The sequence below is a fragment of the Chlamydotis macqueenii genome, chromosome 3 (genome assembly GCF_036417535.1).
Source record: "Chlamydotis macqueenii isolate bChlMac1 chromosome 3, bChlMac1.mat, whole genome shotgun sequence".
Taxonomy (NCBI): Eukaryota; Metazoa; Chordata; class Aves; order Otidiformes; family Otididae; genus Chlamydotis; species Chlamydotis macqueenii.
In genome coordinates this window covers 48,346,442-48,373,811 of record NC_141558.1, presented here as the reverse complement: position 1 = coordinate 48,373,811, position 27,370 = coordinate 48,346,442, and the positions used below count along the sequence as shown (strand labels likewise).

The 27,370-nt window shown below is 38.3% G+C and overlaps 1 protein-coding gene across 1 annotated transcript in view; it reads left to right on the top strand.

The window, feature by feature from the left end:
- The first annotated feature begins 368 nt into the window (after window positions 1–368).
- ATG5 (autophagy related 5) overlaps window positions 369–27,370 on the top strand; it is an 81,208-nt gene continuing 54,206 nt past the window's right edge. Inside the window, exons 1-5 of the mRNA XM_086744564.1 lie at window positions 369–499; window positions 1,360–1,514; window positions 8,358–8,485; window positions 14,451–14,529; window positions 18,707–18,869. Of these exons, the coding sequence (XP_086600690.1) occupies window positions 1,407–1,514; window positions 8,358–8,485; window positions 14,451–14,529; window positions 18,707–18,869 (478 nt within the window). The 5' untranslated portion in view covers window positions 369–499; window positions 1,360–1,406. The remainder of the gene's footprint in view (window positions 500–1,359; window positions 1,515–8,357; window positions 8,486–14,450; window positions 14,530–18,706; window positions 18,870–27,370) is intronic.

The following is a 27,370-nucleotide window of genomic DNA, read 5'->3' as shown; positions in this document are numbered from 1 at the left end:
TTTGGGTCTGGGCCTGGGCCCGCTCCTCTCAGCTCGCTCAGCTGCAGCCCTGCGACCCCCCGCCTCCGGCCCTGCCGCTGCGGCTCCACCAGCGCGCTCGGGGAGCAGGGCCGGCCGCCTCCTCGCGAGGGGGGGCGACTGCAGGACCGGCTCCTTTCCTCCGCGATCGCGGTGCCCGGGCCGGGCGGCGGCGTGACGTGCCTTCCCGCGGGCTGCCCCAAGGCCCCGCCCCCGCCTCCTTCCCGCCCAGAGACCTCAAACCGGCCCCGCCCCCCCCCGCGGGCCGCCCCCTCGCCCGCTCCCCTCCGCCACCAACCTCCGCCCCGCTTCCGGCTTCCGGCGCCGACTGGAGGGTGGCGAGGTGCCGGGCGGAAGCCGGGCGGCAGAGAGCGCGTGCGCCTGGGGGCGGGGCTGGGGGGCGGAGCCGCGGTTCGGTTCCTGCCTGGCGCGCCGTACCCCGCCCCCCGCGCGCGGGCAGGTGGCGCGGGTCGGGACTGAGGTAACGGCTGCCCCCTGTCCCTCCACCTCCTCCCGCCCCCCTCGGCGGGGCTGCCTGGGGCGGGACCCTCCTCCCGCGGGGCGCCGCTCGCCCCCGGAGGGCCGGGACCGGGGCGGGGCCGCTGCGGCCCGCCCCCCGGCCTTGCCGTTGCCCGGAGAGAGCACGCCGGGGCCGCTTCCGTAGCGCTCCTCGTCCGGTGCCGTCGCGGCTGGGCGCCGCCGTGCCCTGCGTTGCTGATTCACCTCAGGCGGCCGCCTGGGAGGGAGGGAGGGAGGCAGAGGGGCCGGGCCGGGCCGCTGCCCCAAGCCTGCTGGCGAGTGTGGGGCCAGGGGGGCTGGCGGGGCCCCCGCTGGTCTCAGCGCGGCCGTGGGCGATGCTGGACCCTCAGTGACCACCCCCTCCCCGCACACCCGGGCCAGCCCGCGGCCCCGCCGGCGAAAGACCTGCTCGGCCCCGCCGGTGCCCGCCCTCCTCCGCGTCTGCGGACACCTGGCTCTGCTGGCTGCCCGTGGGGCCGGGGCCGCTCGCCCCCGGTAAAAGCCGGGGCTTCGGTGGCGAGGGGAGGGGGAGTGACGATAAGGCGGTAACAGGAAAGGTCCCCTTGCCTCTACGGTTGGGATACAGCCTTAGAAAATGCTCATTTAGTCCTCATCCACCGTGTGTTCGTAGCTGGGGCAGTGTGAACTCGGGAGGCCTTAACTCATCCCGTTCTTCGTACAAACTGATGCATTTAACCTCTCGGTGACAGCGCTGATCAATGCTTGCAGGAGCGTAGTTGTGGGAGAACCTTGAACGAAATGTATTTTATTTGCAGTCGTGCTGACTTGTTTCTTTTGGGCATAATGGGGTTACAGTTGTAGGTGAAGGAACAAACTGATCTACATGTGCTTCGCTATCCGTTGGAAGAATGACAGATGACAAAGATGTGCTTCGAGATGTGTGGTTTGGACGAATACCGACCTGTTTCACTCTGTATCAGGATGAGATAACTGAAAGGGAAGCTGAACCTTACTATGTGAGTATTATGAAGGTAGACACAGGTAGTCCAGTGCCATAGTTGTGTTTGTTTCCTTCATTCTTATCATGTGTGCTGCTACATGTTGTGGGGAATAAAACCAAAAAACCTCTTTATTGTATTATTCCTGATACCTTCTGAACCTAAACTGTATGGCCGGGTTGTGTGATTCGTCTCCCTCCACAGCAGGTTCAAAACTTTAAGCTTGTTTCACCAGTGAGATAAACTTACCACAGATAATTAAGACCTTTTAAAAATAGGAAAAAGTCAGTAAGTAATTTGGTAAAAGGAGGAGGCTCTACATGTGCTCCTGGTGAGTTTGTATGTTCTTGGATAGTGACCTGAAGAAAGGAGAGAACTTGTATGTTACCTTACTAGGGAAAAAACTTCAGTCGGAGCTTTGTGCAGTCTTAAACACTAAGTTCAGTCGCTCGTGTAACACAAACTCATAGTGAACACTGGCTCTAGTATTTCTGCTCATGGACTTTTTCTGCTGATTTTCTTTTCTTTAAATGCTAGCAGCCATGGGACATCTAGCTCAGATGTAGGAAAAGCAGCTGTAATGTCTTAGTAATACAGTGCCTGAACTGGATTGCTAGCTGATGATAAAAACAAAGGTGATGGATGCATTTGAGTTGTAATCTGGAAGGGCCTTCTATAATCATACGGTATTTATTTATAGTGTGCTCAGCAGTTTTCATCCTTTTAGCACCTAATAGATATTTGATTGATAGGGAATGTTCGCTGATTCAGTGAAACTTAAATTTGAAATGTAACAAGTGTGTGGGAGGAAAATCTTGTGCTATGAGTTTTTACATCATTCTGAAATCCTTAAGTCCTGTCATATCTCATTGTACTTTTTTTTTAAAGTATTACTGGATAGAAATATTTTTTTTCTTCTGTGTTTAATAGCATCTTTATGTCATCAGTTTCTGATTTATATGTGTGTTCAATGGGTTTTGAAGCCTAATAAAGCATTAATGCTTTTTGTTCAGTGTTGATAGTGCCTATCTTTCTGTGCTGTAGTTTCACCACTGGTAAAACAGAAGCACTTTTCCCTCGTGCCATTGACCTATTGCCAAATGCACTTGAGCTATCTAGAACTTTGAGCTATCAAACTTTGAATTCTATATATTTTTATATATGAATATGACTTAAAATATTTGTGTAGGTATTGTATGAGGTACATGAAAGGTATGAGTTTAAGTAGAGAGACATGCAGTCTTGATCTGTTTCACAGCAGTGTGGAAACCTTGAAACCATGTTATCTTCATGGTGTGGCCAACTTTCTAAGCCAAGGAGATAGTTTTAAGCTGGTAGGGTTACAACCTGCACAGTTAAAGTGTGCGCAAAAATTCTCAAGGCTTAATTCTCTATTTCTGCAAATTCTAGTTACTCACAGATCACAGTTCTAAAATCTTAGCTTCTTCCTTTTTCAGATCATGTTGGAGCTGATAATATAGCTTTGCTTCTTGAAGGGAGCAAGAATTTATGATAGTAAAAAGTAGAGTAGCAATCAAGGTTTTAAGTCATGGTTTAGTTTTCATGGTTTTCGAGTGCATCTACATTAATGTTTTTGTTCAGATCTGGAGTGCATTTTTGAAGCAAGTCTTCATCCTTTCCACTTTACTGTGCCCAGTTTTGCATCACACAGCAGTCTTATAGCCCAGAAGCTGAATCATTTTCACGTGAAGCTGAAGCAGATGTACTTCAGCTGCTAATGGGCACTTAGTGTATGGAATCAAACTGGAGTTAAACTGAAATTAAAAAAACATCAAAACCCCCAAAACTGAAGTAAAAAATTGTATGTAGTGGACATTACCAGCCCTTCACACTAGCTGTTCAGCTTTACACAACTCCTCTTATCACTCCTCTGTACTTGTTAATATAGATATAGCCTCTGTATTCCAGGCTGCCTTCCGTAAATGGAAAGGCTACATGGGAAGGAAATACTGGCATCGTTTGTTATGTTAAGAGGGGAAAAAAATCTTCTGCTCTGAGGAACTTGCTTTATGAAGAGAGAGGAAGACATAGACCTGGAGAATGAGGGGTTAGAAAAACAAGCCAGAATCTATGTGATGGAATTGTTTGTTGTGAGTGGTGTGGCAGGGGACCTGTGTCTGTTAGATGTATTAGCACAGCACAGGGGTGATACATGCATGTATCACATGGCACTGCATAGGGGTAGCAGAGCTAATTTAAAATGAGCTTGAGTATCTTTTGAAAAGAGTAGTGACATCAAGACTAAGCAGCTCACTTAAAACACTATCCAGGTAGGTTTCTGCAGAGTTACACTGGAAACGGATATGTCAAGTTTCTTTCAGTATTTCCTGCAGATACTTATGTTTGGAGTGGAAGCATAAGTAGGAACAGCTAGGTTGAACTACCTTTGTTGCTGAACTATCTGATTTTTCCCTAGTCCTAAAATTGTCATAATTATTTTAAAATGGTGTACTGTCTGCCTCTTGGTGCAAACAACAGTTAGAAATAAAACATGTACAGGAAGCAGGGTACTCATTGGCTGAGATTTGTCAGGTGTAAAGTACAAAATTACAGCAGAAGGCAGTCTTAGAATGATACTCTGCCTAAGGGACTGGCCTTTACTGGGCCGCTCTTTAGGGTTCCAACTGTCAAAAAGGGGTTGTTTATTAAGATGTCTTTAATAGTGAGCAATGTGAAGCCGTTACATTTTAGCATCCTTTGTTTCCTCATCCTGGATACATTGGTAATCTGATCAGTCTAGTTACTGTTAAATCTAGAATTTTTTCTGTTTTATAATCTGTTTTGCATGTAAAATGATGTTTTGCACTGTAACTAAACCTATGGAGATGGCTCCCTCCTCCCCCTTCAGTTTTGTATAGCTATTTTGGTTTAAGCTGAGTGTATACGAATTGTGTACATGTTTTTCACAATTTCTTTCAAAGCTAGGTCTAGAAGTCATATTAAAAGCAGTTGACTATAATTTTGTCTCATTTTAATGAAGCATTAGTACCTGTTTATTTTAAAAGATTAAAGAATTGCATTGGGTATGGCCATTGGCTTAAGAATTCAGACATTAATATGAATTTTAGGGTTTTCTCATGTTCTCAAATGGTATTTTAAAAAATTAGTAGTAGTGAGCAATTTCCCTGTCTTGTCTTCGTTACTGTTGCAATGGTCAGTCTGATCCCGACAGGTCGTGAACGTGTACTGGGCTTTATACGGCATACTCTGACTACTCTGAGGGGAGTTTATGCCAACTTTGTGTTTTTATATTGAGTGGGAGAAAGCTTACACAACTAATTGCAGCAGGGAAAGGCACCCAGCCTCACATAGCATTTCAGGAGTGCTTACTTGGTCTTTACACTTAAAAGCAACTCACCCACTGACTGCTTTAGACTTCTCTTGAATCTTCTAAGTCTGCCCTTTCTAGGGGACAAGACAGATGTGGCTCCTTCTGAGGCACAAAGCTCAAATGAAAGTGGTGTTTTTGATTCAGGTTTCTTTGTTACGCAGTGCAGCGAGCGGCAAGCATTATACTCATCTGCTGTTGATCAGTGGGCAGCATGGCAGAATCAGTTGCCAGACTACTTGAATCAAAACTGTGGTTCTTTTCTGTTTAATTCTGTCATGCACTTTCCTGTTAGTTATTTTCTCTTATACACTATTTAAATTGATAACTATTGAATCTGTGCAAAATATGCACTTAGTCTATGTAAAAGCTTTGATACTAGCTTGTCCACATATTTGCACATGCAGTACTGCAGGTTGTTTAATTTATTGTGGGCTTTCTGGTTTTTAGTGTATTTTGTAGTGATTTATCAGTCCTGCATTCAGGTTGCAGTTGTTGTGCGACTTGCATTGTTGGATGTGTTTGATTTTCATAGCATTGTTCTAATCTTTAGCATGAAGTCTGCTGATACAAGGTTATTTGTAAAATAAATAAATAACAGTTGAGCAAATCTAACCTAGTGGAATGAGTTTAACCTGGATTAGTATGTCTCTCTTATCACTGGCCAGTTGGGGCCATTGGTTCCCAGCATCTAGAAATACTGCTGTAGGGTAACCAAAGGGTGAAGGGCATAGCCTCATCGGCCTGCATGGACTGATTTAGGAGTAGTAAAAGTGTTTGTGGGAGAGGTGTCATTCTGGTGAACACAGCTTTGCCTAATAGGAAGGTTCCTTGCCACGTGGCTAAAGTGTTGGTGAAGCTTGTGAATGTCTAATAGTCTAGAAGGTGAACTGCTATGTAGAATTCAGGTTTTCTTATAGAGGCCTTTATAGAATTAATATGATTCTGCTGTCAGAGATCGACTAAAGCCCAGCATGTAGTTAATACTCAGTAATAGCATTATGAAATTATAGGATTTTTGGAGTGAAAATGTTTGTGTCAACTGGTGTCTTTGACTGAGTGTAGACAACTGGTGGAGAAAGGGTATTAAAAGTAGTAACAAAATGAAAATATCTTTTAACTATGCTTTTAAAGGTCTTGCTTAACAGGTTGAGTATACTTGTAAATCTCTAGGATAATTAAAGCTAGAAAAGCGACAGAACTGGATCCTCTCATGTCTCCTATGGAAGGGAAAGACTGTAGCAAGGTAGAAGAAGTGGGAAGACCAAAAAAAAGAGTTCAGTAGGTGCTGCAAATGCTCAGCATCTCTGAAAAACAGGCAGTCCACGTTAACCTGATTAGCTGTTGGGTTTTGTACTCCGAAGAGCCCCTTTGGGAGTGCTGACCATGTTCTGTTAAATTAGGTTAAATCCTGTTCGCTTGTCTGTGATCTCTAATTGTGTTGAAATAGAGACTGCATTGTTCTTCCAGGCCACAAATGGAAGTAAAATATTTTACAGAGGAAGTTAGTTATGCAGTTTAGAGGATTATGCCAAACACTGTTGCCATCAATAATGCTTTAGTATATTTATAAATTCCCGCATGGCTGTGCCACATGCAGGGTGCTGAAAATTGGCTTTCATAGCAGTCCAAATGGGTGTCATATCAGAATATACCAGCATATATAACTGTAAATATCACATAGAAGTAATATGGAATTATTACAAAAAATATTTGTGTTTGATTTGAGTAGCCTGTGCTATATTGTCTCAAGAACAATCAGTGTAGGTATCTGGAATTAGGTTAATAAAGGAAAAGATTATATTGTCATTCAAGTCATTGAGGTACCAAACAATTCTCACTTAAGTGTGTACATGACTTCATTGAATTTGAGATTGTTCACCTTTTAAAACTGAAGGCTGTGTTTAGTTACCTTGCTGAATTAGACTCCTATGAAAGAAGGTAAAAACAATAGGATTATGGTAATAAGAGAAACAGATGGAAAAATAAAACCATATTGTACACAAAAGATCAAGTGTTAACTGACTTGATGACTGTGATAGTGGTGAGTCTTGATCTTCTGTAGTTTTATACAGTCCTAACATTTAGTTGTTTCATGGCTGTATGCAGATTAGTAACCTAATGCAGCGTTACCTAAAAGACAAATCCATTCTCTTTCGTAAGAACTTACTCTTGATTTACTCTCCATACTTCTTCTTTGTGAATGTGATATTTATAAGTAAATTCTAGTATTGTGGCCAAAATAGTATCTAATTTATATGTCAAAGTGTGGTCTAATTGTTGGAGAGATTCTGGAAGAATGTCACAGCAGAGATAAAGTTTTCTGTTAGGGAAAATATATCCTTATATAGTTTGGGATGTCTGTACCATAGACATTCACTTAAGGCCTAGCATTATGCATATACTATTAAAAATATTTGAAGAAACAACACTGGTTATGAGGAACAGTGGAAAACAAATGTTTCTCTTTCCCTAAATATGCAACATATCATTTATTTCTATTTATTCCTTAGACTCATCTATTTTATTAATAATTAGGAAATGAAAATAACCTTATAGGATGAATAAGAGTCATTTAAAATGTCTCCTCCAAAGCTAAACGTTATTTTACAGGGAGGTTAATCTTTTTTCATTGCTTGTTAAAGCTTATGAACTGGTTTATCTTAAATAAATTTGCTATAAAGTCATCAGTCAGTACACTGATTGATGCAGTCTGCTTAACCACTCTTACTAGGCATGAGACTTTAAAAAAAAAAAAAGGGACGAGAGTGTTGCAAGTAAAAATAACACAGTGTTCTGGTTTAGATAGTGCATAACATTACACTTGAGGAAAAAAAAGATAGCATAAGAGGGCTGTAAGAAGGTTTGTTTCAAGTGATAAAATATTTTCAGTTTTCTTTCTGACTTTAGGAGCTGGGCAAAAGTTAAATAGTGGAAGAATCACAGTAGCCTTGACTAACATGTTGAATTAACAAACCCAGTGCAAAGAAAATGGAAATTGCCAGGCATTAGAAATAAAAAATCCCCTTGGAAACAAAATCCTTAAGCAGCTGGTTTTCATTCTTCGTTTCTCTTTTTTTTTTTTTTTTTTATTTTGTAGGAATTTCCATTTTTAAATAATAGCTGATATATAATTGCTCATGTTTCTGTCTATTCGTATGAAAAAGGTTTAAAACATCATTCTTTGGGCCTGCTTAAATACAGAAAAGCAGAAATTGAGTTCCACTCTTCTCCCTCTCACCACATTGAAAGAATCAAGAACACATTCTTTTACTATTTTTTTTGTGTGTTTTAGTGTGTTAAATATTGCTGTTTTCCATCTTCTGAGTACATAATTTAATAGCCTTTCATTGACCATTAAAAAGTAAACTGTTTAAAAGATGTCTTACCTTCAGTGGGGGGGAGAATGCTACCTGAATTCCGGTTATGAAAATGCATACTTGCTACAGATTTGTATTAATTTAGTAGATTTTATGTATACTTAGCTTCTATATTTTTTTTTTTTCTTTCAGTTGCTTTTGCCAAGGATAAGTTACTTGACACTGGTAACAGACAAAGTGAAGAAACACTTTCAGAAAGTTATGAGACAAGAGGAAGTTAATGAAATATGGTTTGAATATGAAGGTACACCACTGAAATGGTGAGTTTGTTTAACTTTGTACCTTTACTCAATTTAACATGGAAAGAGTTATCAAGTTCAGCACAGTGTCACTGTTTTTCCTAAACTAATCCATTGGGTTTCAAAGATGGCAAAAGATGAGGAGGTTAAGAAAAGCATGTTGTTTGGGGAAAAACAGAAGAAGGTTTAATGTTGAACATATTTTTGATTATTCTGCTTGTACTTTCAGTATGTATAAGACAGAGGTTGTGCTGCATCTATTGTTTTTGTTCTAGTTGTTACTGTAATACGAAATGCCTGCATCTTTGGCTTTACGTCATACACAGGCTCTTGTTGAATTCAAGTAGTTCAACTTTATTGAACAAATTGCTGTTGATTCTATTTTTGTTCTGTCATATGGTGTATTAAAAGTATCTTTATTTTTTTCTGAGAGGTTAGGGAGTCGGACTGACATTTTATTTACTCTATTTTATTTACTTAGTTTTCATAAATACTGTTCATGAGGTTTTGTTTTCTTCTATTTCTGCCATAAAGAGTTTTAAAGAAAACATTTTAAGAGCTGCAATGTTTGCTAGCTCTGTATTGATAGCATCAGCTCTCCAGAAAGTATTTAGTATTTTGAATGCTGAAGAGATTTTGTATCTCTTTTTTTATTTCCTGTATCATAATAGGAAATAAAACTACCCGTGACTGTTTTAGCTTCTTGAACCTGGATTGTCTTGTGATTAGCAAGCATCACATCATGGAGTCCCTTTAGGCTTGGTGATGCAGTAGATGTCTTCTAGTCTTTTCTCTGAGTCCAGCCTAGTGTAAACCTTGAAAATACATAAATAGAAAAGCATAAAACCCAGCTTTTTCACTTTTACAGAACTGGCTGGCAAAACCAGCTTTAAATATCTTTTTAAATTATCTGGAATTTAACAGTAATTGCTTTCTTGGTGTGCCATAGTTAACTTGAGTCGTGGACACCATCTAAATAAACAGCAAGGTACCAAATTTGTCCCAGTGTATTCGTAATCTTAGGTAGGTAATAGGAGGAAACCGTAAGTTTTCACTGAAATTGTAACAAGAAAGGAAAGAGAGGCTTTTTACTCCAGCCAAAACCAGATCTGTATTTTCTGTAAGTTTTCAAATACCATGATGTTTAAACTAGAATTTTTAAAAAGTTAAATTACAGAATATAGGTATAGAGTAAAAATATATATTATAATTCTAAAATTGAGTGAAGAGTTAGTAAACTCATTGACCATTGAAATGAAAAGGAGTTGAGTTGTTTGAAGAGGATTTTATCTACTTTGTCACCTGGATTTCATGATTTGTAACAAATTCACCATGGTGTTGCCCTTACTAGTCTCTCCTCTGGTCCTGAACCACAAGATCTCAACCAACCTGTTGTCTGTCCCATTAAGTTTCATCTAAGCTGCTCCCTCACATGGAAGACAACTATCTTCCCTCACCTGCTCTTCCTGTCTTTCCTGAGCAGCTTGTGTCCATCCATCCACAACAGCATTCCAGTAGTGCAAGCTCTCTCATCATATCTCAGATAGCCCAACACTGTTGGTTATGTCACTGCATGTGGAGCTCTAGTTTCTCCTGCCTGTTCCCCCAGCTGTGTGCATTTACATACATAGGCTTCTGGTAGACTCTATTCTACCCCCTTTCACAATTTTGAGATCTGCCTTGTAGCTATCACTTTTCACCACTTGCTTTCCACCCATGTTGATTAATTTCTACTTGTCTGTGAGTTATTATTCACACTCCTTTTGTTTATGGTCTACAGCTCTCCTCACCAGGTTGGCCAATCTGCAGACAAAGATACTTTGTCGCTCCTTGGCAGTCCTTTATCCCCAAAGATTTTCCTGTGGCTGTAAAAGCCAAGTCCTTGTTGTCACACCAGCTGCACAACCTGCAGTTTTTAACCAGCATTCACACCTCTCTGAGCCTTTCTCCTTCAGTGGTGAAATTGCGGAGATGTCACCTCGCTCTTGGAGCTGTATAGCGACTCTTGATACACTTGAGGGTTCCCTCACAGCCCTTATGGTTTGTGCCCATGTGGCTGAACAGCAAGGGCTAATAAGCCAAGCACAAGACAAACCGTGTCCATTTATCTGCAACTTCTTAACAAGCAGCAAACCTCTGCAGGTAGCAAGTCAGACTGACAGATGGAGGAGCGCTCTATCCTCTATATGAGGGAGTCTCCTACTGCTGTGACTGCTTCCTCTTGGTGTGGTTGTGCTGTTCAGGCTGCTCTGATGCTTCCTCAGAACTTCCAGCCCCTTGTCTGCCATTGAGGCACTGACTGCAGAGGTCACAAGACTCTGGTCTTCCCCATCTTGTGAGTCACCATTCCCACTCCAGTGACTGCAGACCCTGTTTCTGTGCAGCTGGGACCTCAGGCTCTCATCTCTGCAAGGTCTCAGTGAAGATGCTGTCAGTCTCTTTTTATCTTCCCTGACGTTGTGCAGCTCATTGGCCTCCGGCAGCACCTTAACTTGGTAACATAGGTCCTCTACTAATATTCTCCTCTAGGTAAGGACACTTCCTCTGCTTGCTCCAGCCCTTAGCAGAAGTCCCAGTCTCTCCTGGCAGCTTGAGACCTGGAGGGCTGCATCCTCTCTAAGGAGCTCAGCCTCAGTGCAGGCCTTTGATGTGCCAGGGGTGCTTTCTTCAGCAGATGCTAGGGGACGACACCCTATAGCTAGTTGCTATCTATTTGAGTGCTTACACATGGCCTTCAGCAGAGTTTCTGTCCCCTTTTTGTGGACTGTGCTCTAGCCTTGCTAGTCTGAGGCGCCCACTGGATGGATGCTTGACTCTTCCTGATCAGGAATCAGTGGAAGACAAAAGGTCAAAGCACAGTTTGATCAGGCATAGTTGATGTGTTGTTTGAAAATGCTAGTGTTTGCTTAAAAGATCTAAGAAAAATATATTTCTTACTGAATAATACTAAAGGAAAAGGTGAGGCTATTTTCTGATGCAGACTAAATTTCTCTCAATGAGACATTTGTTGACAGAAATACCTAAACACCAGATTTTGGCCACTTGATACACGTAGTACCCCATGTGACTCTGGAGCATAGGATTTTTTTGTCCTGGATTTATCAGTTCATGTGACATGTCTTCCTGAATTACCACAGTAAATTATTCTGGTCTGAAAACTATCTACCAACTCATGCTGTCACTTTCTGTCCTGGGTTCAGAAAGAAATTGTTAAAAAAGTAGTAATTAATTTTCTTTACTGTCCATCTGTCACTTTCAAAAGGATTTTAAGTACTTAACGTGGTGTTTTCCAGGACTTCTCTCACACTGTGAAACCACCTTCTGTATAAGAATAAAAGCAGTAATAAATTGACCACGGCTGGAAGTCAAGGTGCTGTTACACTTCTATAGGTTGAAAACTTTCCAGAACCAATCATTATTCTGTCAACTTGTAAAAAAAGATTTGTGGGCTCTGAGATATTCTCTCTTTTATATTTTTCCCGTTATTTCCTTTGAGAAAGTCCTGCACAGTCTGCCTGCACAGTCCTTGGCCCCGACTCTAGTTAAGACCAGTTTGATTTCAACAATCCAATAATATTTTTTCAAAAGGATATCTTTCTGGGCCGGACATTTCCCTTAGCTGTTGTTCTGTTTGTTTTCTCTTTTCTTTTTTAGGGGGGCAAATCTTTAAAGGCTCTCTTGGGGGTTTTAATGCTTTTTTTTTTAATTATCCTGATTACTGTAGGTTCCAGAGAGCATTTGTGTATTTCTTTAATTGCAATGCCTATTTTTTCAAATAGAATTCAGAAATAGCATTGCAGCAGTACCACTGGAAGCAAGATATTTAATGAGGGAATACAGGCTCATAGCACACGGTAGATACAGGCTTAAGAATGGAGTGAGGGAATGTTGGGGTTTTTTTTTGTTTGTTTTAATTCCATGTACAGATTGACAAATCCTCTATTCTTCTCAGTTTCTTTCTTTGTGCCTCCCTTAATTCTCTATCCTGGTTAAGAAACCAGGTTTTATTATGAGGGAAATATAAAGAATAGCTTTAGTATTATTATATGGAGTGCTATGGTTTCCAGACTCTTAAAATATGCTTGTAACTGTATCTCAAAAATAGGTAAAACACAGCATTATGTACAGGCATTACTTAAGGCTTCTGTTGGCTTCAGATTAAATGCTTGTGTGTGAGAACTGGAATTTGAAGCAGGATATGTCTTGTATCTCAGGATTGCTTCGCTCCTGTTGTGAACTTTACTCTTAATGGAAGGCTGCACTTCTGAATAGAAAACTATTTTTCTCATGGTCTACTGTCTTCATTAATCTCATGTGTTCTGCTATGTATAACAAGATGAATTTAAGGCTGGCCTCTTTCAAAATAAAACCATATGTCAACTGTACAAAGCACAAGGATTCTACTGGAGAAAGCTTGAGTAGATGAACTTCATCTTCTAATCTGAACTAGACAGAAAATGTAGAAGTAGGCTAAGAACTTATGCACCTTTTTTTTTTTTTGTAGCTAGCTGTTTTGTGGTATAAATTGAAAGTAACTGAAAGTCATTGTTTGTGTTCATCTTATTAAAGGAAATCTGATTTTTGTTACTTAGCTCACCTGGAAAACCACTCTCTCATGGAGCTCTTGCTGAATCCCTGTTGAAATACTCAAGCCATGATTGGCAGTTAGTAGTGAAAAGTCTTAATATTAAAAAAACTTGAACATCAGCTGTGAATCAGGATAAATCTGGATATGTGTGATCTATATTCTTTATTTCCTTTGTCAGGAAAACACAATTCTAGATACTTTCTTTATATTTCCCCCTATTCTTTCTTTTAAGAAGTTACAAATTAAGTAGGTAAGCTCAAGAATTGTAGTACTGTTCTGGTTTGGTTTTTATTTTGCTGTTGTGGTGACTGTCTCAGCTTTGGGGTTAGCTCACCCGTAGAGGGTGCTAAAACACTGTTGTGTGAGAGTTTAGCAGGTCAGGAAATTGGCTTGGCACAGGTGCTCTTAGAGCAGTGCTCTCAGTTACTGCTCTCTGGGCTTTCAGAACTTATGTACGCGCTTGGCTCTGCATCCTATGATCAGTCTCATTTAATTCAGTGAAGCTACTGAGTTTACAGTTAAGTGTGTCCTTATCTCTCTACAGAATGAAAAGTTAGTAAGCTCCTTTAGTTAAGATTTTTGAAAGATAAAAGAGTGAAGCTTGGTATGCTGAATGAAAAAAAAAAAATTATCAAAAATCTTGCCAGTGTCTGTCTGTGAGAAAACTGCAGAAAGACCTTTTTAGAATGCCTGTGGAAGTTTTGTGTGTGATACATATTCCTTATATTGCTGGAGGCTGTGTCTTCTAATGAATTTAAAGGAGACAAAGCTATAAGACAGAAGTGAATATTTGGAGGAAGCAGCTTCTTTGTGTAACTTCTTTCATCCAGAATACCACTGAAATACAAAAATCCAATTAAACATTTTTTTTCTTCCCTTCTTTTCTTCTTAATTTGATAGTAAAGATACAGAGTTCGGCTTGATCTATCCTCTTTCAGCCCTTTTACAGATAGGTCACTTTTTCACTTTACCACTTATTCTCCACAATGACATCAGGCAGGTGGGAGAGGGAAGAGATGTTAAGGGTCAAAGTAGTATAAACCCATGGCATTTAAATATCTGAAGGTATGTATGCTTTTATGTCAGACTAGCTATTCCTACCATTATCAAGCTTTTAATCTGAAAATACTGTTTTGAAGGATTCCACAGAGCTGTAGGCCACTTAATGCTGTTGCAAAACTAGCAGTGTTTTGTGGGCACAGCTTGAACATGTAAATTCCAAACTTGATTCTGCTAGAAACTGTCAGTCACTTATACCCGCCTGTATAACTTTTCTGAACAAGCAATAATGAATGTGGGAGTAAAACATCTAACATATTTTTCATGTAAATGCAGATATTTTATATGTAGAATTAAATGCACAGCTTTTATATTCATATAATATTCCTTCATTTTTAGGCATTACCCAATTGGTTTGCTGTTTGATCTCCATGCATCAAATACAGCCCTCCCTTGGAGCATCACAGTGCATTTCAAGGTAAAATTGAAAACCACCTTTAGTTAAGAACAAGGGAGCATGGTACTTGGAAGCTAGGAAAAGGTTTCATAATTATTTTATAAGTAAGTGAATGGTATGACTTGAAGGGGAGAATGTTCATTCTTCAGGAATCATCTCAAGTTTTCTGTAGATCTGCAGCTGTTTTCCATGATACTGTATGTACTTTCAAATGACTTCCCATTAAAAATTATTCTATTATATTCTGAAAATCCAAAATTGTTTTCCAATATAAGTTATGAAGCTATATCAGCGCAATTAAGTGGATATATGGGAAGAACTTCCTATAATGTTTTTAATTCAGTCAGCTTGAGTGGACTGAAGATTGGGAAGATTGAGAAGAGCTCATCCTTTTAGGCGCTAAAGCATGGATATGAGATACTGTAGAAATCCTTGAAGTCGCGGAATGCTGTTGTACTTCATGTGGTTCTTTTTTAGAGAATTGAGTGAAATGAGTTTGGGCCTGTGACAGCTTAGTCACAGGAGGGGCATTATTTTGACTACACATTGTAAGACCATTAGGTATGACTTCATAGCACTACTGATTTTTGCTCAGAAGAGTACTTGCACAGACTTAGCTTTGGTGCAGGATTCTGTCATGCTCTGAAATGCATTCAGACTATAATCTCAGGTATGTTTTGAAGTCAAAATTGCAACTAGAAGCCATGATGGTTAACTTTGAAACTTTAGTTTCTCCATTGTAAAAGAAACAATGCAATAGGAAAACTGATCCAAAGGAAAATGCTACGTTAACGCTAGCTTGACTTTATTGTGTGAGATCTGAGATGAAATCAAAAGCATACTGGGAAGAAGTTGTGTTGAACGTTTTCATTCAAACAATTCTTTTCTTGAAGGTGTTTCAGAAAAGGTCTTGCTAACAGGAGTAGCCTGATTCTTTTTAGAACTGTGCACTGAAATCCTGCATTCTCATTTCCACGTGTTGAAACTTTTAAAATGACTAACTGAATGAATCTGAAATTGGGAATGTTTTTGAAACCATTGTAATTGCTACACTTCTGTCTGATACGTGTCAGAGAGAGCTGGGATGAAAAAGATTCCAGGGGGTTTGGAACAAATTGTAGGGCGTCTAGTTTCATAAATCATTATTTAATTGTTACACATTCTGAGAGCTCTGGAAGATTAACAGTGGCAGTGTGTGGATGTTGTCATCCCAAAGTAGAGCCATCTTGAGAAGCAAGTTGCAGCACCACAGTGCTTTTCAATTTCATGTAGTAGTGTAAACTGACTTTAGTGTCTTTATATTGCTGCTTGCCAAAAGATCAGCTAATTTAAGTTTGTCTCAAAGTTGTACATTAAAGATCAGCAGAAATAATTTACTGATAAGGCAGTATTATTTTTAAAACTGATGTAATTTATTTTTTAAAAATATAACACCTTGTATTAAGCACCTGCTTATTCTCTCTTCCTGTTTTTGATGTAATCTGAAAGTTTATTTAAATATACCCCTCTTAATCCTTGAAGTCAAAAAATAACTGAAATATATCAAAGTATGTCAAAATATTGAAGGCACTTTCATGTGTTACAGTTTCTTACAGCTCAATAGTTCAGGTGTGGGATTCCTTTCTGTATTATTCTTTCCATTCGTGTGTAGTTATTCTTCAAAGAGCCATAACTTTTATTTGGCTTAACGAAACAGTATTAGATTTTTCTGGGTTTTAACTTTTGCTGTCATGACTTTCTCCTTTCTTTTATCAAAGCATGCAGTCAACAACAGGTATCTCGAGCACATCTGTAAAGACTGTTTTTTAACTTTTTTTCTCCCAGCAGTTTTCTTTGTTTAAACAAAAGTTAAAACATGAAAACAGTTAAAAACATGAAAAAAAGTTTTTCTGTTCAGGAGAAGTTTGAAAGTTGACAGATACTTGTAATTGTCCTCCTGTGTTATGTGCGCAGACCAAATAATAAACATGCTTATTGTTTGCATTGAAGAAACCATTTATTTGTACTGCTGGTATGCAATAAAATAACATGCATTTCTATCTCTCGTAAAGTTGAAATACAGTTGCCTTAAATAGTTGTGGAAGGGTGAGCTTGAACAGAGTACTAAGGTCTGAGAATCATGAGGAGCTGTAGTCTGGGAAGTCGCTTTTGTTACCCAGATGTGGCTTTATGGAGAGAAGGGAAACTCTATCCCTTCCTGTTAAGCTCATCTCATGCTACTCTGTGGCATGCTTAGCACTATTCATGTTCTCAGCATGGTAACCAACTCTCCAGGTTTTGGGCAGTAGATAGGAGGTGGTGAGCTACTCTGGAAGTGGTAGCAAGAGAGGAAATCAGGCATGGCAGGGGAAAGGCGAATGTTCTTCCTGTGCTGAAGCCCTTATCTGCTGGTGCTTGCCTCTCCACCCATGACCTGATGGAGAGGAAAAGAGACTGCATCAGTTTTTGTACAACAGCAGCTGTCTTCATGGTTTTCTCAGCTCAAAATTGGGTCAGGCAGAGTGAAAAGAAAGTACTTTTCCATGTAGCATATGGATAAACTGTGGAACTGCTACGAGATATTGTGGAAGCCAGAGGTATAAATGAGAGTTGTGTTGTTTTTTTGTTTTTTTTTTTTTAATTAATGTTTCTTTTTTAAAAAAAGACCATTGATAGTAACGAAACAGAAATATATGAATGCTCCCCCTGCCAGTCTATATGTTCCTTATGGTTTTTAATGGCCTATTGTTGGTGTCATTTTCTGTAAAAGTAGCCTAATGTACTGGTTTCATAACTCCATTCTGCCCATATTTATCTATCAGTTCTGGTATAAACAGATGTTTTGTGAACCAGAACTGATAGATAAATATGGGCGGAATGGAGTTATGAAACCAGACTGTTGAAATTACCTGCAATGGTTTTGGAGCAGAGAGGTCATTTAGTGCTCCTGTCTGTACAGATGATGCCTACTTCTTTATGACTAAGTTTATGCTGCAAGTGTCTACTGGTGTGTAAAACAAAACCAGTACTACGTGAGCCTTCTAAGAAAACCAGAGTCAACTTTTAATAACTTTTCTTTCAAAGATACAGAACATGAAGGGCGTAAGACATCACCAATAAGAGTACTGGAATTAAAGCTGCTTATGGGATCTGTTAAAACATTCTGCAGGTCTCATAGTTGTATAGCTAGGGGTGGCTACCAGTTTGTTTACAGTTGTCTCTTTTTCTTCAGGGAATGGAATAAAGTTATTTACATTTGATCACTATTCCCTGAAGTAGAAAGAAAGCAAGTAAAATTAAAAAAAAAAAAAGGAAAATACAAACATATATGTTTTATACTTAAGTATAAAACTTATTATTCTGTGCCCTAGTTTATAACTCAGTGGGGATGCTGAATTTTCTGTTGATAGTCTCATGGAGAGGAGACTGATTCACATGCCTCTTGTAGATGCAGCCATGTTATAATTTTTGTGTTTAGGTTTTTCAGCTTCTACTCACAGCACTGCATAGAAATGTGTCGGTGTTTTTCTTCTAAAGAAAAATCGACAGCACTAAGACTGTAGGACTGTTTTCCAGTCTTGTGCTGTGTTATTCCTTAGAAGCTGGGAAAATGAATCATGCCACACCTTTGTACTACTGTGGCTGAATTCTTTCCACTAGCTTAGCTAGTTTTGACCAGTTTTAAATATCTTCTTGCTGTTCTGCAGACCACACTGTATATGTTCTTCGGAACACATCCACGGGTAGTTGACCTTCTTCCAATGATTTTCAAATTACAGGGAAAGTCAGGAGGGAGATGCCTACCTAGAGAAAGATAGGAATGTCCAAAAAAAAAAAAAAACCACCCGTCTACAGTTCAATATATTTTAACATGTGTGTAAGAAAATAGTTGTAACAAAACTGTTGTTGTAGCTAAGTTTATGAAAACTTCAACTTTTAACTGTAAAATTCAATTTCTAGGTTCCTATATTACTTAGCATTAGGTACAGTCCAGACTTTTACAGAAAATTGTTCAACTTTTCTTTTTCCTGAAATGTTTTTCTATGTAAAACTTTTCTTGTCAGCAGAGTGAGAGAATGGTTACCTTTTTTTCATAAGCAGAAGATTCCACAATGCTTCTTTTGTATAAATATAAACCTGACTAAAATTATAATTTATTCTTCATCTTCTGAGGTGTCTGATGCATTTATTTCTCTTGATCTATCTTTTCTCTTTGTAGAATTTTCCAGAAAAGGATCTTCTACACTGCCATTCTAAGGATGTGATTGAAGCTCATTTTATGGCTTGTATAAAAGAAGCAGATGCTTTAAAGCACAAAAGTCAAGTCATCAATGAGATGCAGAAAAAGGATCATAAGCAACTGTGGATGGGATTACAGAATGGTAAGTACAATGCATCAAGTATTAGTTATATTTAGGTCTAGCATGCTAATAAATAATTTCTTGACATTTTAGTCATGGTACAGGATATAAAATGTCATTGTTCTGCAGAATTTTAGTCTAATGTCACAGAAAATATCTCTTTTTCTTTTTTTTTTCTTTTTTTTTTTTTTTTCTATGTGATAATCTAAATGTGGCTTGAGTTATTCAAGGAACTAAATTGGGTCATGACTCTGTTCAAACAAACCAAAGCTAGCAACAAAGCAAAGAGATAAATATTGTCTAGTGTACTTTTGTACAACTGATTATTTATTTGGGAGACACCTGGATTGTAAGTGTTCGATATTTACTGTCTTGGACTGTAAAGTAAAAAAGGTTGTCTTCTCTAGTTTATGCTTAAAGGTTGTCACAGATAAACTTTCAAAAAAGTTGACCAGTAGATTAATAATTTTACTTCTCTCTCTACCAAATTTAATTTTTTTTTATTCCTTATATTAGTGTGGCTTTCACAGAGATTTCTGCATAGGTAAGTATTGACTTGAAAAAGTCAGCAAAATAATTAGGAACAGGATGTTCTAAAATAATTAGTGTTCTCACTTTGCACAGATGGTGTGAATCTATATCACAGTGCAAAATATAACTTATTTTGGTTTTAGTATCTCCTTTTTCTTATCATGATTCTTAGAGGCCTGTAAGTTAAAAGGCTTTGTAAGTGTTTCAGAAACTGCTATCTGGAATGGGTGGTAACACTGCTTTCAATGCATTTTCCTCATCTCCTGAAGCTGACATCGTATTATTACTGGTAAATTTATTTTATGGAAGCTGTAAGCATGAAGGTGTTTATTCTATGTTAAGATACAAAATACTGAACACTTTAGAATTAACATATTCACATATGTTTATATGGAAAATTAAATTAAAGAAGAGAAGCTTTGAATGCAAGAAGACTTGAGGCATGTGTTTGCTTTAGACAGTGAGGTTCCAAATTAGTTTGGGTTTAATGTGTGCATTTAATGAGTGTGTGGGTTTTCTAATGTTTTTTTTTAATTGTTTAGTGGTACTACCTTTCATCTTAAAGGTATTCCTGTAATAATTTTGAGGGTTGAGTGCTTGCGAGAAACTCTGGTTTCTATTTTTTATTTAATTGGGGAAGAGTTGGAAATTGAGGTATTATATTAATTTGCCATTTGAGTGGTAAGATCTTGAGGGATGCAGTGCATACCTGCAAAATTTATCAGGTGAGAAATTGCACTTTGTCTCGTTCAATTCCAAGTACTTGAGAGATTCTCTTTTGTATAGATACTAGCCAGTGAACTCACTGATAATATATTCACTTTTGTGAATTAGCAGTAAATAAAGAGTTCTGGTCCACTAGAAGCCAGGATTGGTATAAAAGCAAAAATTTCCTTAAAGCTTACATTGTTACAAGTCAATTTAAACTGTAATTTTAATAATTCTTTGAAAAAGCATTCTGCTGTATTAGTATTTGTCTTGCAAGCATTTTAGTCGAAGAGAAGCAAAATGCCGTGCCAGCATGATTTTGTTTTCTATTTCAAGAATTTTAAGCTTTGTTGCAAAAACAAATCATGTCACCTAGTCCTGGTGCTCAGATGTTCCCAGCAGTGCACTTTATGTGCTCCTTTTGTTAATGCTTTTTAAAATTAAAACTAAAAGACCTCTAACATGAGTTATGACTATAATGAGTTATAATATAATATTGGCAGAAGAGTTGTCTACATCATGAAATGGTGTGAGTTAAGGCTCTTTTCTTAACCAGAAGTTCTAGAGCCTTGGTATCCTCAACATGTAAGATAAGAGAACAGATATGCAGTGTGTACTTCCCATGCTCATCTTAGGCTCTATCATTTAGTTGATTACTTGTCTAAGAGTATCTTCAGTTGTAGGGAAACCAGAAATTTACTGTTACAATGTTTTATGACACTATTTTATAATGTTAAGAGCAGACGTTGCCTAGAAAGGTTGATTTTAAGAAGGTTTCAGTGTACTTAGAGAAATAGCACCTGTGGAATGACACCTAAATGAGAAGTTTAAACAATCTTTTGAATACTTTCAAATGCTAATTTTAATTTCTCAGCTCTTCATAAAAGAGAAACAAGAAAAGCTTGTGAAACCAAGAAAACTCTTTTTAAGCCTGTTGTATCTTTCAGTATGTTTTTATAGGCTTTCGTTTGAGATGTAGTAATTTTAAACCTCTTTGTGAAACAGAATGAATGACCACAAAAAAGAAAAGAAAGTAGCATTTGTGATAACTGCCTTGTAAGTAATGATACATCTGCAGTTGTCGTCTTCTGTGAAACTTCAAGCAATTTTCTTCAGTTCTTAAATATAGCAAGTGTTATTTGTTTAACAAGTGATAGCAGTACTTGCCGGCTATGTATTAAACTTACATTTTTGGAAAAAAAAATCCAATTTTGCTTGTTTGGAGAAATGTAACTACCAATTACAAGTGTAATTTGGTAAAAATGTTTCTGCTAAGAAGGAAGTACTTGAACAGGTAGCATGAGAAATTTTTCAGTTTTACAGGAAGAACTGTAATAGTGAATTTGTGGCAAAATCTTGTGTTGGTAGCAGCTGGTAGGTGTTCATAACAACCTTTACATCCCTCCTCCCACCATTTATGGTTTTGTGTTAATCTACTACCAAATCAGGAAGGTAAACATACTTTTCTATCTATTGCTTGTGCTGTGGTTTTGCTTGTTCTTCAGACTTCAGTTAGCTAATTTTTGTCCAGAAACTAGCTATTTCTTAGCTAGAACACTTCTTTGGGACTGGTACATCTGTGTTGTCCTAATTTTGACCAGCATCATGGATGTCTGACTGGTAGGGAAGTGATAAAGGCAGGCTATATAGCTATACCAACCTCTGTTCCGTTGTAAAAGAATTGTTAAAATTCTTTGGTCAGAATTGATGGAAAATGTTACTACTGTTCTTGCTTTAATAGGGTTGTGGCCATTTTTATAATGGATAAAGAGGATTTTCAAGTGGGTGGGTTTTTTTCTTCTTGCATTTTGTGTGGAAAAATAAAGACTTTTGGCTTTGAAATATTAAGGCTCTGTGGGCCTAGTGATGACTCAGGATCAAATGAAATCTCAACTGTTTTTAAGGGGAGATCTATATTTTTTTTGCATGGTTCAAAGAATTAATATCTATAACTTCAGTATGTAATAGTTCTGATAAAGAAGGGGTTGTTTTGGGTTCAACACAGCTGCTTTTCATCAGTTGTGGAGAGACATTTTCATAGGCATCCTTTATAACCAGTGAAGACTAGGCTTGGTATTTCTGATACATGAGTGGGGGAAATAAACAGTGAAAATTCATAACCATTTTTAAGGCTTCTTTATGTATTATAAAATATAATGAGGTCATTATTTTAATGAAAATATTATGGAAAAAGGAGGTAATGCTCATTCATACTGTAGGGCTTACCAAAAGTTAAGTGGCCATATTGAAGTGTTCTTACTAAAGGAGAAAAATCCTTTAGACATTCAGAATATACAATATTTTAATTTTTATTATTTTATTATTATTTATTTATTTATTATTTCTATATTTAATATTTTATCTTTTAATTAATCTCTTTCTTGTCTTACTGACAGAATCAGGCCTGTGTTTTCTTGCATTTCTTTCTAAATCATATCTAAACCAGTCTTGGGTTTTTCAGGGGCAGAAGTAGTGTTTTTTTTCTGGGTTATCACGTTCCTGTTTAGAAATATTTGAACTGCCAAAGAGAATTAGTGTCATACGTTGTCAGCATATCTCTTGTGCTCTGTACACATGGCCCACTCAGGTTTGGTATGTATGCTTCTCCTCTATGTAGAGAACTGATGGGAGCAATGCTGTTCTTTACCTCAGTCTGAGATAGTGAGCATGCTTTGGTAGCTGAACAAACCTCTAATCTCAACTGATCATTTGAAACTTAAATTAGGCAATGTGTGTTTAGAAAATCTTCAGGAATTTAACAGGAGAATTAATAAACAGGGCAGTAGTTTTTAAATCACAAAGCCATCTTCTTTTCTTCTTCCCTGTATCACTACCAAAATGGTAATGTCTTTCCGTGTTCTATCTGTAGAGGTTTGGTTAACTGTGAAGAAAGACTAAAGAATTGTTTTGATCTTTGAAAATGGGTCTATTGGTTAACAGAGAATTAAAAAAAAAAGAAGTCATCATCATTACCTTCCTGGGCTAAAAATTTCTGGAACTGCATCAAGATTTCTTAAAGTTAGTACAAATACCATCAATACCTGGTTATTCTGAAGTTAAGATAGCATGGCATACATCAAACATTGGAGTTTGTGATATGATGGAACCCGGAGAGTGCTGTGTAGACAGATTCAAATAGCTCTGCGCAAAGTCAGCCCAGTGCTGTTTCGGTGCTGAGCTGGGACTAAGTTCAGACAAGCTGGACCTGCAGAATGAATCAGATGCATCAGATAAGGCCTCTCTTTTTTTTTTTTTTTTTTTTTTTTTTTTTTTTTTTTTTTTTTTTTTAAGTGGTGGCTTTTGTTTGGGATTTGTTTGGCTGCATGTTTTTTTCTGATAATGGTTTGTGACCTAGACTTCAGTGTTAGTTCTGCAGTGTTTACCGGTTTGTTACCCTTCCTGCACAAACAAGTAAACTACTGCTCCACCCGTATGGGTGCAGTATCCTGATTCTAAACTGTCGTCCCCCTGAAGCTGGCTTTTGCCTTGTTACTCTTCTGTGCTGGCCTGGTGCCTACTTGCATAGCTGCCCTTTGTGACTGTGCAAGGTGGGGAATTGATGGCAGCCTGAATTTCCCCCCTTTGCTTTCTCTGCTCTGCTCTCAACAAGGGGGCAGAGCTGAGCTGCTGTGTTTTTGAGGCCAGGAGAATTGGTGGACCTCAAAGTAGGGCACAAAAGCAGAAAAAGGAGGAAAACAAAAGGTAACCCAGCACTGACAGTGATACTCTATACTGCAGTCTCCACCATGAGAGAATGTTGTCTAGAGATAGGTAGACGGAGATAGAGAGAGGTGCTTGCTGGTGTTTTCACCATCTTGTGTTAGGTGTCCATATCTCTAATGAAAACTGTTAAACTCTAAGGGAGCAAGCTTGGAGGTCTCTGCATCTTTGGCACAAGTAATTAGCCAACCATGTAATCTATTAATGTGTGTTGGAGAGTTTGAATTTATATACCTGTTGCAGTTTCAAGGCCTTTGTGTTTTGTCCTCATTTTGACTCTTTCTCCTGGAAAGTTACTGTTTCATCAGAAACACAGGAACCTTCCGGACTTCCTACTGAAGCAGGTGTGCCTTTCATCTTCAACCCAGATCATAAATAAGCTGGTTCTCTACCTTAACTGCTCTAGTCTTCTGTAGGTTTTTTTTTTGTTTTTTTTTTCCAGATATTTGATAGACTTGCATTCAGACTGAGAGAATCTTTGGCTGAATCTATTTTACTTAGGTATAAGTGATACAGAACCTTTATTTTTTACTGTCTCCTGCTTTCCTTCCTCCCTTCCCCCTCGAAAGATGTCACTTCCTGAAAGACATGTAAGGTCTAACTAAATTTCAGTGTAAACTGTTTCTGAAGAACAGGCTACATTTTTAAAATTAACTTTCTTTAGTTGTTTAGAGTTTTTTTTTTGCTTTGCAATGCTTCTAAGTTACTTTCTGCTAGTGAACTCCTGAATTTCACAGATGCATTAATATAATTATTCCTTAACCTTTAAGAAAAGCTGTATTTTACAAAAAGCATAGTACAGGGAAAGCAAAGCAAAGTAGATTAGAGAGTTACACGGAGACATGGTGCTCTGTTTTCAAGAATTATAAACAGAGCCTAATCAAAGGCAAAGAAGGTATTAAAATATCCAGGCTAATCTAGACTTGGAGCAGAGAACTGGAGGATGGGTAAAACTGTCAGGAGTCTTTTTCCCTTTGACTTACTTGAGGAAGTCTGTAACAAGCCCTGCTGCTTCATTCCTACACAATCTGTGTGTTACATGTTTCAAAAATGGATCACACATTTTTGTTTAATAGTAATCAGAGCTTTCTTTTTAGCTTAAGTGACAATACCTGCTGAGATCACCTGCTTTTAGCCTACACAGCTTAAATTTGGTAGGATGTATGCATTTTTGTATTTGAGTGAAGGAAAGAAAGTAGTCCATCTTGATGATTTTCTTCCCCTGAACCTTTTCCAGATAAATTGATGACCTAGAAATGAAGGGAGGTGGTGTTAAGGAAACGGTGTACTTAAAGTGAAACTTCTTTTCGTGATTACTTTTAATAAGTGAGAAGAATGTTGGTAAAGTATGGCTCCCTCATGTGTATTAAAAGAAAACAGAGGAGAAAGGCCTTTTTTTGGATCTGATAGGTAATCTGAAGAGTGAAATGCTGCTTTGACGTACTGTTTTCAAAATGTCCTGCTAACCTGTAAAACTTAAGCAATAGGTTTTAATTTCTATTTTATTTATATATAGAACACTATAAAAACTAATGTTATAAAAACTAATGGATAAATTACAGCATAAAAGTAAATGTGTTAAATACATTGATCTCAGACCTAGTACAGTATTAGGGAGGGATCCCTCCTTTTTTCTTTGGTTGCATCTGTAACTCAATTTGTAGTGTGGCTTGGGAATTTTTTCTTTTTTTTTAAATAGAATTTACAACTAACTATACATAAGGAAGTTTCTCTGAATTGTTCTCTGGTTGTAAACACTGCTGTTAATAATTTTGTTATAGTGCATATAGGCAAGCAGGGTTGAATTGATTTAGTTTATTTACAAGGTAATAATACTAAAAAGGAAGTGACAGACCTAGGTAGCCAACCTCGAGGCCCGTACCACTGTACTTTATTATTAGTACTTGAGCTAGTTAGCATGATGTTTACTTCTACAGTGATTTCGTGTCTTAAGTAGCATGGGCAGGCCAAGTAAAGCCTATTTGGTTTTTACTTTCAAATTTTACTGTCTCAACTGCTTTTCTGTGGTATCATATAATAACGTGCCAGCTGAATGTGTATTTGGACGGTGTGTAAGATTAATGGGCACATCATGCAGTGGAGATACTTCAGGTAATGACTAGTGTAATTACAAGGCAAAATTATGACTACTTCAGATATGTCCATTCATGTTGAATGTTATTACTTTGCTATCTGTGATGTGAAGAATATTTCCACATATTTCTGTAGCTAGCTTCTGTCAAAATACACAAGTAACCTAAGCATTTAATAGCAAGAATATTTTAAGTGTGGATGATGGCAATGTGTAAAATAGAAAAAAAAAAAAAAACTTTACGTTTTAATGATATCATACCAGTACTGTGTTCTCAAAAAGGCTGGTGCTGAACTGTAGTAGTCAGAGGGAGACAAATATGTATCAGAGTCTTCCTGAAGTCCTTGATAATCTGTTTTTATTGTAGAAGGATATGAAAAGTGAGATTAGATCGCCTAAAGTAATTTAGAGACAAGTCTTTAAGTAGCTGACAAATGAGAGTAACCAGCTATAAATACTGTTTCTGAATAGCATGGTATGATTAGTTTTGAAGTGTTTAAAATACTTATATCTCATCAACAAAGCTGCTTCATGCTTGAGGTATACCCTCCAAAACTTAACTTTTTATAAAATTGGTTAAAATTGCTCACCAGTCAGCAGAACTATGTATGCATATAGAGTCTTAGTCCTGTTGGAAACAATGTGGAAGTAGAATTGATACTTAATTTTGAGAAGATTCCTTTCTGGCTATAGCAGTTAAAGGCAATGCTTGTTAGAGCATGAGTCAGTAGAAAATATCCTTGACTTGTAGCTGTAACTCTCTGTACAGTACAGTTTATTTTATTATAGGTATGTGGCAGATTAAACCCTTAGTGAGTTTGTTTATAACTAAAAGAAAAAGTTGTTGGGAGGAATTGATAGACTGGAGGACAGATCTATTGTTCAGAGGGACCGTGATGAGCTAGACCAGTAGGCAAACAGAAGCAAAGTCCTGCACCAGGGGCAGGAAAAACCCCATACATCGAGGCAGAGTAGGGGCTGACTGGGAAGTGGCTTTGTGGAAATGGGTAATGATGAACAACAAGCTGAATGAGAAGTCTGTTGTGTGTTGTTGCAGAAATGAAGATTAGCCAGGGAGCTGCTTTAGCCCTTGTGCCCCTCAGAATATAGCCAGATGGTGAGTAATTCTTCCTCTCGGCTCAGCACTTGTAAAGCTGCGCTATGAATGCCGTGTCCTCTTTGGGACCCTAGGACAAAAGAAATGTGGGCAAACAGAAAAGAATCCAGCAGAGTGCTGCTGGGATGATTAGAGGCTGGAGCATATGTTGTATTAAAGACAGCAGGGGAACTACCTTATTTAGCCTGAAGTGGAGGAGGCTGAAGATGGATCTGGTAACTTCTTTCCACTACACAAAAGGAAGGATTGTAGAGCCGATGGAGTCAGACTCCTCTCAGACATGCTTCTATTGGCAGTGGAGTTGGGCAATTACAAAAGAAAATGGTTACAGGTTGCAGCAGGAGGAAGTCTGAT